The 14,348-nt window shown below is 36.3% G+C and overlaps 1 protein-coding gene across 1 annotated transcript; it reads left to right on the top strand.

Annotated features, from left to right (window-relative positions):
- The first annotated feature begins 289 nt into the window (after positions 1-289).
- Positions 290-4,096, top strand: LOC114881637. Its single transcript, XM_046289579.1, has one exon. The coding sequence runs from the start codon at positions 290-292 to the stop codon at positions 4,094-4,096; it is 3,807 nt and encodes a 1,268-aa protein (XP_046145535.1).
- Positions 4,097-14,348: the final 10,252 nt, after the last annotated feature.

The following is a 14,348-nucleotide window of genomic DNA, read 5'->3' as shown; positions in this document are numbered from 1 at the left end:
CAGAACAGCCTCCTCATCTGCTCAAACCACCGAGTAGGACCTCGGTGCAGTCGTTAAACCAACAGATCACCAGACACTCCTTGCAACCGCTCAAGCTCTGCTCACCACCTCAACGACAGTTCATCAAATCCGCATCTTAATAGATCCCGGTTCCGAAATTTCGTTCATCTCCGAAAAACTCACCCGTCTGCTCAACCTTCGGAGACACCGATCATCCATCACAATCATTGGTGTTGGTGGAACAAAATCAACTGAAACAAAGGGCGTGGTCACTGTCACACTCCAGTCGATGCATTCACAGCAGACTGTCTGCATCCAGGCTCACGTGCTCACAGCCGTATCGACAATCCTGCCATCGTTCTCAATGAGAACTCCGGATTGGCCTCACATTAGAAAATTGAGATTGGCGGACAATGATTTCTTGACACCACGACCAGTCGATTTAATCATTGGAGCGGATTTCTACGGAAGGATCATCAAGCCAAATATCATCAAGGGCTCACCAACAACACCAATTGCTCAACTTTCCATTTTTGGATGGCTCGTCATTGGCCCAGTCAACGAATCACATTCAAATACTCATTATTCACATTTTGCAGTTGCTCAAGACGACCAGAGCAATCTGCAAGAGCTGCTCGCCAAATTCTGGGTTCAAGAGGAATCACCAATGGATATTCTAAGCACGCTCACTCCGGAGGAAGAAGAATGCGAATCACATTTCTGTGCGACTCACGCTCGCGATCACACAGGAAGGTACATCGTTCGCATTCCACTCAAGGCACCAGCATCGCTCTTAGGCAATTCACACAAGATTGCTCAAAGATGTCTACAAAGCACTTTGCGACGACTCTCCAAGGATTCAACATACAACCAGCTCTACGTCGAGTTCATGAAAGAGTACGAAGAATTAGGACACATGGTAAAGGCTCCAGATCACAAAAGAATTTCATCAAGAGAGGCTGAGAACGTTGGGCCTGATGGGGAGATGACCTTGGCACATGATGCTTCGGCATCAGGAGGGTTGAGGGTCTCTTCTGACGGCTCAACACCTCAGACCTCTGCTCATCTTCAACCATATTATTTGCCTCACCATGGAGTTCTACGTCTCGACAGTTCAACTACGAAGCTCAGGGTTGTATTCAACGGATCAAAAGCTACGACATCAGGCAAATCAGTCAACGATTTAATGCATACTGGTGCTAATTTGCTCTTGAATGTTACAGATGTTCTAATTTGGCTTCGCCATTATCACCACATTTTTGCCACAGACATCACAAAAATGTATCGCCAGGTAGCAGTTCACAAGGATGATTGGGATCTCCAGCGAATCCTTTGGATCGATGAAGACCGCAATGTCATCCCTTACCAGCTCACAACTGTCACGTACGGTACAAAGGCGGCTCCCTTCCTGGCGACACGAGCACTCATGCAACTTGTTCACGATGAGGGTCATCGATTCCCTCTGGCAACGCCTTCGCTCACACATGGCAGATATGTGGACGATGTCTTTGGAGGAGCAGACTCAATCTCGGAACTTGTGGAGGTCGCTCAACAGCTGATTGCATTGTGCAACGCGGGCGGATTTCCGCTCGCAAAATGGCATGCAACTCACCCAGATCTACTACGGGCTGTTTCGTCATCCACACAATCGTCAGCTCCCATATCATTTGACGACTGCACTACCAAATTACTCGGTATTCAATGGATGCCTCAAACTGACGCATTCGGCTTCTCATCAACTTTGATTGATCAACCAAGTAAGTGTTCAAAACGCCTCGTATTGTCCGAAGTGGCTCGGATATTTGATCCATTAGGTTTCGTCTCACCGGTAATAGTACGAGCAAAAATGCTATTACAAGAACTCTGGCTACACAAAATCAATTGGGACGACCAATTACCGTCTCAAATTGTATCACGATGGTTCATCATCAGAGAAGATCTCAAAGGTTTGGCCAAACTGACAATTCCAAGATGGTTCAACACATGGAACAATTCAACTGTAGAAATTCATGGATTCTCTGATGCTTCTCAACTTGCCATGGCAGCAGTGATTTACATCACTGTCAGCTCTCCGTCCAACGACTCAATGACGTCACTTGTCTGCTCTAAGACAAAAGTTGCACCACTGAAGAGGCTCACGATACCCAGATTGGAGTTGTCGGCCGCACTCCTACTGGCAAAACTCACAAAATATGTTCAATCAACGCTCAAGGTGAAGATCAATGCAACGCACCTGTGGACGGACTCTCAAGTTTCGCTCATATGGATCAAATCGCAAGCATCACGTTGGAAGGATTATGTTCGGAACAGAGTCATTCAGATCCAAGAACTCACTCCAAATGCGCATTGGAGGCATGTTCCAGGTACTTCTAATCCAGCCGACTGTGCTTCCCGAGGCATTTCGACAGATCAACTTCAACGATTCGAGCTTTGGTGGAAAGGTCCTCCATGGATGGCTCGAAATCAAGATCATTGGCCAGAGCAAAAGGAATTCTCAACTTTAACCAGCGAGCTCGAAGTGAGACCCAATGTCTCACTCTTTGCTTCAGCTCAAAAGCTAAGTTATCATTGGGATCTCATTTACAAATATTCATCTCTTATTAAGCTGTATAGACTGACTGCACTTTGTTTCAGGTTTGCCTCACGGCTTAAGAGAAAGCTCGAAACTCCTCCTGTGATCATCATACCATCCTGCGACATGGAGAAGGCGCAGCTCTTCTGGATTCACGCGACTCAACACTTGTATTTCACCAGCGAAATCAAGACGCTCAACACAGGCTCAACCCTGCCTGCAACTCACCCCTTCAGTCGCCTCACCGCCTTCATCGATTCGCAGGGAACAATACGAGTGGGAGGAAGACTCACAAACACAGCGCTCAGCAGGGATGGAAAACATCCAGCGATCCTCCCACGGGACGCTCACCTGTCGAAGATCATCATTGAAGATGCTCACAAGCGAACATTTCACGGAGGAACGCAGCTCACGCTCGCATACATTCGACAACGGTACTGGATCATCGGTGGCAGAGCTCCTGTAAAATCTCACATTTTGAGATGTGTCGTGTATGCTCGTCAGAGGGGGATTCGTGCTCGTCAGATGATGGGTCAACTACCTCTCTGTCGAGTCACACCATCACGACCATTCGCTCACACCGGTGTCGATTATGCAGGACCAATCACAATGAAAAATTCAAAGGGAAGAGGCTCGAAAACAATCAAGGGATGGATCTGCGTGTTCGTATGCTTCTCCTCATCAGCTGTTCACCTCGAGGTTGTCAGCGATTACTCAACCGAGGGATTTCTGGCAGCCTACAGAAGATTCTCATCACGAAGAGGGATCGCTCACAAGCTGTACTCTGACTGCGGTACAAATTTCATTGGAGCACAGGCAGAGCTTAAACGCCTGTTCACGTCAAGTTCACAGGAGCACCGACAGATCGCATCGATTCTGTCAGCTGACAGCACTCCATGCATGTTCAACCCACCAGCTGCTCCTCACATGGGAGGAAAATGGGAAGCTGTGGTGAAATCAATCAAGTACCATCTCAGGAGAACAATTGGTGAGCTCTTACTAACATTCGAAGAGTTTTCCACTCTCCTCACACAGATCGAAGCGGTGCTCAACTCAAGACCATTGGAGCCGCTCAGTGACGATCCCGACGACATTTCTGCGCTCACCCCAGGACACTTCCTCATCGGTTCAGCGCTCAACACGATACCAGAACCCTCACTGCTCGACGTCTCACCAGGTAGATTGTCGAAATGGCAACTGATCCAGCAGAGGGTTCAACACTTCTGGTCTCAGTGGTCTCGACACTACCTGCAGAGACTTCAATCAATCTCAAAGTGGCATCATCCATCGAACGACATCAAGACAGGCTCGTTGGTGCTGCTCACGAACGAGCATCTTCCACCGAGCAAGTGGCCACTCGCAAGAGTGACCGAAGTTCACCCCGGCAAGAATGCCCTCACCAGGGTTGCAACCTTGAAGACTGCAACCACGACTCTCGTCAGACCGATCACCAAGCTTGTCATCCTGCCTGTTCACCATCAAGCTGAGCTCACCTCTGCAGTAACATCATCAACGAGTTGCTGATGGCGGGCGGAAATGTTTGAGAATCCGCTCAGCCATGATGGCGCTCACGGTCGATCGATTTATCGATCGGGAGTTGCCCATCTAGGTAACGCGTGAGCTGGGTTCTTCTCGCCGGCTCGCGCGTAACGCCGCCATTATCGATCAACGATCACAGTGAAACACACGTGCAGATCATTCTTTTCGCTCTTCTACAAGTGTTCACGTGCAGATCACCAAAAAGGATCACGAAAGCAGCTCTCTGACGAACTCACGAATCCTCAGCGATTGTGCAAGCGACAGGATTCACAGGTAATGTTCATTTACAAGATAATTCATTGAACACGTGAGCCGCCAACCACGTGTCGATCACACACGAGATCACGGGCACCATCACAGCAGCGGGCCGAATTAATAGAATTAACGGCGCTGAGAAGCTCGCTGCTTGCAAATTGTAAGAGCACTGTTCATGTAACACCAAGCAGGTGACAGATCAAATCAATAATCTATATGTCTCGACTCATGTAAAATCATTGTTCACGACGAATCACTGTAATTGTAATTTGAAACTCATTCAGACGGTTCATTTTCTCACGTGTAAAATTCAAAGCGGATCATCGTAACGATCACACATTTGTATTGTTTGCTCAAACACTAATTGTCAGATCAGCGTGTTCATTTCATTTTATCATTGACTCAAATAAATCAATTTGTGAAACCGACCCAGCAAGTGTAAAATTCTTTCCCAGCGCAATCCATCCAGGATTTCCATCATTCCTGAACAATATTACATTATATGCAATGTAGATATAGTAATAATGATATTATTATTAAATGTATATTACATATCTAATGTAGATATAGTAATAACGCTACTGTTATTATATGTACATTGATCTGAGGGAAGGTATCAGTATATTACATTATATCTAATGTAGATATAGTAATAACGTTACTGTTATTATATGTACATTGATCTGTGGGAAAGTATCAGTATATTACATTATATCTATTGTAGATATAGTAATAACGAAACTGTTATTATATGTACATTGATCTGTGGGAAGGTATCAGTATATTACATTGTATCTATTGTAGATATAGTAATAACGAAACTGTTATTATATGTACATTGATCTGTGGGTAGAGATCAGTATATTACATTATATCCAATGTAGATATAGTATCAATGATACTGTTATTCAATGTACATTGATCTGTGGGAAGAGATAAGTATATTGCAGGAGATATAATGCAGATATAGTAATAACGATACTGCCATTATATGTACATTGGTCGGTGGGAAGGGATCATTATATTACATTATATGCAATGTAGATATAGTAATAATGATATTATTATTAAATGTATATTACATATCTAATGTAGATATAGTAGTAACGATACTGTTATTCTATGTATATTGATCTGTGGGAAGGTATCAGTATATTACATTATATCTATTGTAGATATAGTAATAACGAAACTGCTATTGTATGTACATTGATCTGTGGGTAGGGATCAGTATATTAGATTATATCCAATGTAGATATAGTATAAATGATACTGTTATTATATGTATATTGATCTGTGGAAGGTATCAGTATATTACATTATATCTATTGTAGATATAGTAACAACGAAACTGTTATTATATGTACATTGATCTGTGGGTAGAGATCAGTATATTACATTATATCTAATGTAGATATTGCAATAATGATATTTTTACCAAAATTACATTGATCTGTGGGAAGGCATCATTATATTACATTATGTCCAATGTAGATATAGTACAAATGATACTGTTATTCAATGTACCGATTATAACATTATCGTCATTACTATAACTTCATTAGATCTACTGCAATATACTGATTCCATCCCACAGATCAATGTACATTGAATAACAGTATCATATATACTATATCTACACTGGATATAATTTAATATACTGACCCCTTCCCACAGATCAATGTAATTTTGGTATCAATATCATTATTACTATATCTACATTAGATATAATGTAATATACTGATCCCTTCCCACAGATCAATGTAAATATAATAACAGTTTCGTTATTACTATGTCTACAATAGATATAATGTAATATACTGACACCTTCCCACAGATCAATGTACATATAATAACAGTATCGTTATTACTATATCTACATTATATATATAATATACATCTAATAACAATATCATTATTACTATATCTACATCAGATGAAATTTATTATACTGATTTAATCCCACGGACCAATGTACATTTAATAACAATATCATTATTACTATATCTACATCAGATGTAATGTAATATACTGATTTAATCCCACAGATCAGTGTACATTTAATAACAATATCAAAATTACTATATCTACATTAGATATAATGTAATATACTGCTCCCTTCCCACAGATCAATGTAATTTTGGTAACAATATCATTATTACTATATCTACATTAGATATAATGTAATATACTGATCCCTTCCCACAGATCAATGTACATATAATAACAGTTTCGTTATTAGTATATCTACAATAGATATAATGTAATATACTGATCCCTTCCCACAGATCAATGTGCATATAATAACAGTATCGTTATTACTATATCTACATTAGATATGTAATATACATTTAACAACAATATCATTATTACTATATCTACATTAGATATGTAATATATATTTAATAACAATATCATTATTACTATATCTACATCAGATCAAATTTAACATACTGATTTATTTCCACAGACCAATGTACATTTAATAACAATATCATTATTACTATATCTTCATTAGATATAATGTAATATACTGATCACTTCTCACAGATCAATGCACAGATTGTAACATTATCGTCAATACTATATCTACATTGGGTATGTAATAAACCCTTAATAATGGTGTCGTTATTACTGTATTTACATTAGATCTACTGCAATATACTGATTCCTTCCCACAGATCAATGTACATTGAATAACAGTAACATTTACACTATATCTACATTGGATATCGTGTAATATACTGATGCCTTCCCACAAATCGATGTAATTTTGGTAACAATATCATTATTACTATATCAACATTAGATATAATGTAATATACTGATCCCTTCTCACAGATCAATGTACATATAATAACAGTTTCGTTATTACTATATCTACATTAGATGTAATGTAATATACTGATCACTTCCCACAGATCAATGCACAGACTGTAACATTATCGTCAATACTATATCTACATTAGATACGTAATATACACTTAATGAGAGTATCGTTATTACTTTATCTACATTAGACCTACTGCAATATACTGATTCCTTCCCACAGATCAATGTAGATTGAATAACAGTATCATTTATACTATATCTACATTGGATATAATGTAATATACTTATCCCTTCCCACAGATCAATGTAGTTTTGGTAACAAAATCATCATTACAATATCTACATTAGATATAATGTAATATACTGATACCATCCCACTGATCAATGTACATATAATAACAGTGTTGTTATTACTATATCTACATTAGATATGTAATATACATTTAATAACAATATCATTATTACTATATGTACATTAGATATAATGTAATATTATGATCCCTTCCCACCGATCAATGTACAAATAATGGCAGTATCGTTATTACTATATCTACATTAGATATGTAATATACATTTAATAACAATATCATTATTACTATATCTACATCAGATGTATTGTAATATACTGATTTAATCCCACAGATCAATGTACATTTAATAACAATACCATTATTACTATATCTACATCAGATGTAATTTAATATACTGTTTTAATCCCACAGACCAATGTACATTGAATAACAATATCATTATTACTATATCTACATCAGATGTAATATAATATACTGATTTATTCAGACAGATCAATGTACATACAATAACAGTTTCGTTATTACTATATCTACATTAGATATGTAATGTACATTTAATAACAATATCATTACTACTACACGTACATCAGATGAAATTTAATATACGGATTTAATCCCACAGACCAATGTACATTTAATAACAATACCATTATTACTACATCTACACCAGATGTAATTTAATATACTGATTTAATCCCACAGATCAATGTACATATAATAACAGTATCGTTATTACTATATCTACATTAGATATAATGTAATATACTGATACCTTCCCACAGATCAATGTACATATAATAACAGTATCGTTATTACTATATCTACATTAGATATGTAATATACATTTAATGACAGTATCACTATTACTATATCTACATCAGACGAAATTTAATATACTGATTTAATCCCACAGACCAATGTACATGTAATAACAATATCATTATTACTATATCTTCATTAGATATAATGTGAAATAGTGATCACTTCCCACAGATCAATGCACAGATTGTAACATTATCGTCATTACTATATCTATATTAGATACGTAATAAACACTTAATAACAGTATCGTTATAACTATATTTACATTAGATCTACTGCAATATACTGATTCCTTCCCACAGATCAATGTACATTGAATAACAGTATCATTTATACTATATCTACATTGGATATAATGTAATATACTGATCCCTTCCCACAGATCAATGTACATATAGTAACAGTTTCGTTATTACTATATCTACATTAGATATAATGTAATATACTGATACCTTCCCACAGACCAGTGTACATATAATAACAGTATTGTTATTACTATATCTGCATTAGATATGTAATACACATTTAATAACAATATCATTATTACTATATCTACATCAGATGTAATTTAATATACTGATTTAATCCCACAGATCAATGTACATATAATAACAGTATCGTTATTACTATATCTACATTAGATATAGTGTAATATACTGATACCTTCCCACAGATCAATGTACATATAATAACAGTTTCGTTATTACTACATCTACATTAGACATGTAATATACATTTAATAACAATATCATTATTACTATATCTACATCAGACGAAATTTAATATACCGATTTAATCCCACAGATCAATGTACATATAATAACAGTATCGTTATTACTATATCATTACATTAGATATAATGTAATGTACTGATCACCTCCCACAGATCAATGCACAGATTGTAACATTATCGTGATTACTATATCTACATTAGATGTGTGTTACGTCGCGAGCGAGTTACGGCGCGCGACGTACAAAATATAAAAGAAAGAAAAAAGAAAAAAAAAAGAAGAAAAGAAATGTTGAATTAGAAAATTTGATGATTGATACGGATCAGGACGGTATTTTCGCTGCCACCAGTCCCGATCGCGCTCGACGATGTTAGGTCGTTAACGATCGGAACAATTAAAAAGAATCGTTTAATTTTTATAATTAGATTCGGAAGTTGTTGTATTGAGTTCGTCAATGCTCTAGTCCCATACGGGCCCCTCGTGTGAATTCGTGCAGGAAGGTAGACGTATTAATGAGGAAATGTTAAAGGTGTTTGAATGCAAATGATTAAAAATTTAAATATGGGTAAGATGTGTATAATTGTAAGAAAAATAATTACAACAAAAAGTTATTTAACAATGTGTACGAGCTGTATGAAATATATGAATAGAGAATTAGAAAATAACAGGTTAGAATGAATATTAGATCAATGTAGTTACTTGAAATGAACCTTTAACAGAAAATTGACAAAACTGTTGACTTTAAAGATCGCGATTCGAACTTCGGTGTTTGTTTGTTTTATTTTTCTACGATCCGAGAAAGGACGGTCCCAGTGGGATACTTCCAGGACTAACAGTCTCGTGGGCCGTCTTCACGCTCGTGTGAACGAAAAATGATTTTATTGATTACCTCGTATTTTGAACGGAACAATCTAGTTGGAATACTTCCGCGACTAACTGTCCCTCAGATTGCCGTTTTGCCCTCACTCGACACCAGATCCGTTGTGTTAACGAAATATAAAATGTGCAACTCACCAATTCGATGTAATACAATATTTGCAATACTTTAGGTTTCCTTTTTTTTTTATACTCTGATGATGGTCTGAAATCTGGAAAATCGAAGAGAGGATGAGAACCAGTTACACACGCACTACGCGTTCGCGTTTGAGCCCTTGTTAACGGGGTTACGGATACGAAATACAAATACGATATTCAGAGTACGACGCGACGGGAAAAAGAAATATTATTATTAACGCACGATTTAAAATAGAAAGAGAAAAGGATAGAATATTGAAAAGTGTGAAAGATTTTATGTATCCGTTTGAGTCCTTGCCACGAAAATCGCGAACCGAAACACTCTCGACACTCTGCTTCGTTACACGGAGGAACTTTGCCGAGCAATCTAATTACGCGATATCGAGGCAACTCTATCTCCACGCGGACACGGGCTCCCCGACACACACCTTGTGATTCTTCGACGAAGAGTGATTTGCCTCAGTCAAGCGATCGTATCTCAGGGTTCGACCCGCGATCATGGGCCCAAAGTGGGGACATCATTTGGCAAATCGGGGTACGTGTCGAAGGGGAGAGCCCGCGCGTATTGGTTTCGTCTAGGCGCGTTTCCCGAGTTCTCATCCCTCCCTGACCTTCCTCTGACTCTGTCTAATAGTTGACCATCTTTCTCTTTTACCCCTACAGCGCTTCATGAATTTAGTGCGTCGCAATTTCTATGTCTTCTAGAATCTTCCAAATGCTTTAATTTAATCTTATTCGCTTTCAATTAATTAACGAAGTCGGTACAAACGAATCTCTGGTGTCGATTAACATTTTATTTATGTCAATTACTATAATATTCGCGTAATAATAGTATTAGGGCTTTTTGATTCATTCGAGGTATTTTTATAATCGATGTTTGTTTTATTACACGCGTTTCCCGGCTTCCGTGACAAAGAGATTGATGTTTTAATTTCAATTAGTTTCGTGAACATTTTATTCGCGTTTTCATAAGTTCACGCATATCGAATAATATACATATATCCGTTAACATGTTCTTGGAATTCGTTCCAGAACATTGCTTGGCAGTTTTTGTTGCCTATTTGTGACAATACGCGTTTACGATCCCCGTCGACCGTTGTCTCGAACGTTCCTAAACGTTCGTCGACATTTTCAAACTCTCAGTGGTTGTCACGCAAACCTCGCTTTTCATTCCATTCAGATCATTCTATAATATTTCAAACAAATCACTCTCATCCTTTATGACACTCATTCTCCCATGGAAGGAACGGCTGACGCATGCTTTACAGGTATGAGAGGTATCCGCTTGTAAAATGGGGCGAAAATCGCGTTTTCTTTATTCTGCGCAGTTAAGCTGGGATTCCTCCATGTGCGTCGCACTGCTTAACCGCGCGGCGAAGGATGTTTATGATACCTCTCCTTGACCTCAACGGTTTCGAATTTCTGTACATTTTCAAACGTAGTTCCAACGGCAATCGTCCCAAGGAAGATTAGTTTATATTATTTGAAAGAGCCAAATATAGCCTTCTTTGTGTTCCTCGCCTGGGATACTTCCAAGTGCGTCGCACTGCCGAGGCACACAAATTAGGTATACTGGAAAGTAGCTATTGAAATGAAATAAAAGAGTAAAAAGGAAAAGAAAGGTCAATTTAAATCTCAAACTCCTTTCTCGTGTTCTCGTGTGGAATACCTTCACGTGCATACGCACCCGACGAAGAAGCACGAGATCGGAGGAGCGCGAACAGAAACGGAAAATTTAGAAAAATCAGGCCCTTCCTTGCATCCCTCACGTGGAATACTTTCAAGTGCTACGCACCCGATGAGAGGCGCAAGGTCGGGTTGGTGAAAATCCAGCCCGGACGTAACATATGTGATAAACAATAACAGTATCGTTATTACTATATCGACATCAGATCCACTGCAATATACTGATTCCTTCCCACAGATCAATGTACATTGAATAATGGGATCATTTATACTATATCTACATTGGATATAATGTAATATACTGATCCCTTCCCACAGATCAATGTACATATAATAACAGTTTCGTCATTACTATATCTACATTAGATACGTAATAAACACTTAATAACAGTATCGTTATTACTATATCTACATCAGATGAAATTTAATATACTGATTTAATCACACAGACCAATGTACATTTAATAAAGATATCATTATTACTATATCTTCTTTAGATATAATGTAATATACTGATCACTTCCCACCGATCAATTTACATATAATGGCAGTATCATTATAACTATATCTACATTAGATCTACTGCAATATACTGATTCCTTCCCACAGACCAATGTACATTGAATAACAGTATCATTTATACTATATCTACATTGGATATAATGTAATATACTGTTGCCTTCCCACCGATCAATGTAATTTTGGTAACAATATCGTTATTACTATATCTACATTAGATATAATGTAATATACTTATCCCTTCCCACCGATCAGTGTACATATAATAACAGGTTCGTTATTACTATATCTACATTAGATATGTAATATACATTTAATAACAATATCATTATTACTATATCTACATCAGATGACAGTTAATATACTGATTTAATCCCACAGACCAATGTACATTTAATAACAATACCATTATTACTATATCTACATCAGATGAAATTTAATATACTGATTTAAAACCACAGACCAATGTACATTTAATAACAATATCACTATTACTATATCTTCATTAGATATTATGTAATATACTGATCCCTTCCCACCGATCAATGTACATATAATAACAGTTTCGTTATTACTATATCTACATTAGATATATAATATACATTTAATAACAATATCATTATTACTATATCTACCTCAGATGAAATTTAATATACTGATTTAATCCCACAGACCAATGTACATTGAATAACAGTATCATTTATACTATATCTACATTGGATATATTGTAATATACTGATGCCTTCCCACAGATCAATGTAATTTTGGTAACAATATCATTGTTACTATATCTATATTAGATATAATATAATATACTTATCCCTTCCCAAAGATCAATGTACATATGATAACAGGTTCGTTATTACTATATCTACATTAGATATAATCTAATATACTGATCACTTCCCACCGACCAGTGTACATATAATAGCAGGTTCGTTATTACTATATCTACATTAGATATGTAATATACATTTAATAACAATATCATTATTACTATATGTACATTAGATATAATGTTATATAATGATCCCTTCGCATCGATCAATGTACATATAATGGCAGTATCGTCATTACTATACCTACGTTAGGTATGTAATATACATTTAATATCAATATCATTATTACTATATCTACATTAAATGTAATGTAATATACTGATTCATTCCCATAGACCAATGTACATTTAATAACAATATCACTATTACTATATCTTCATTAGATATTATGTAATATACTGGTCCCTTCCTACAGATCAATGTACATATAATAACAGTTTCGTTATTACTATATCTACATTAGATATGTAATATATATTTGATAACAATATCATTATTACTATATCTACCTCAGATGAAATTTCATATACTGAATTAATCCCACAGACCAATGTACATTGAGTAACAATATCATTATTACTATATCTACATCAGATGAAACTTAATATACTGAATTATTCCCACAGACCAATGTACATTTAATAAAGATATCATTATTACTATATCTTCTTTAGATATAATGTAATATACTGATCACTTCCCACCGGTCAATTTACATATAATGGCAGTATCATTATAACTATATCTACATTAGATCTACTGCAATATACTGATTCCTTCCCACAGATCAATGTACATTGAATAACAGTATCATTTATACTATATCTACATTGGGTATAATGTAATATACTGATGCCTTCCCACAGATCAATGTAATTTTGGTAACAATATCGTTATTACTATATCTACATTAGATATAATGTAATATACTGATACCTTCCCACAGATGAATGTACATTTAATAACAATATCATTATTACTATATCTACATTAGATATAATGTAATATACTGATCCCTACCCACAGATCAATGTACATATAATAACAGTTTCGTTATTACTATATCTACAATAGATATAATGTAATATACTGATCCCATCCCACAGATCAATGTAATTTTGGTAATAATATCATTATTACTATATCTACATCAGATGAAATTTAATATACTGAATTATTCCCACAGACCAATGTACATTTAATAACAATATCACTATTACTATATCTT

This window comes from Osmia bicornis, unplaced genomic scaffold (assembly GCF_907164935.1).
Source record: "Osmia bicornis bicornis unplaced genomic scaffold, iOsmBic2.1, whole genome shotgun sequence".
Taxonomy (NCBI): Eukaryota; Metazoa; Arthropoda; class Insecta; order Hymenoptera; family Megachilidae; genus Osmia; species Osmia bicornis.
This window is presented reverse-complemented; position numbering and strand designations above follow the sequence as displayed.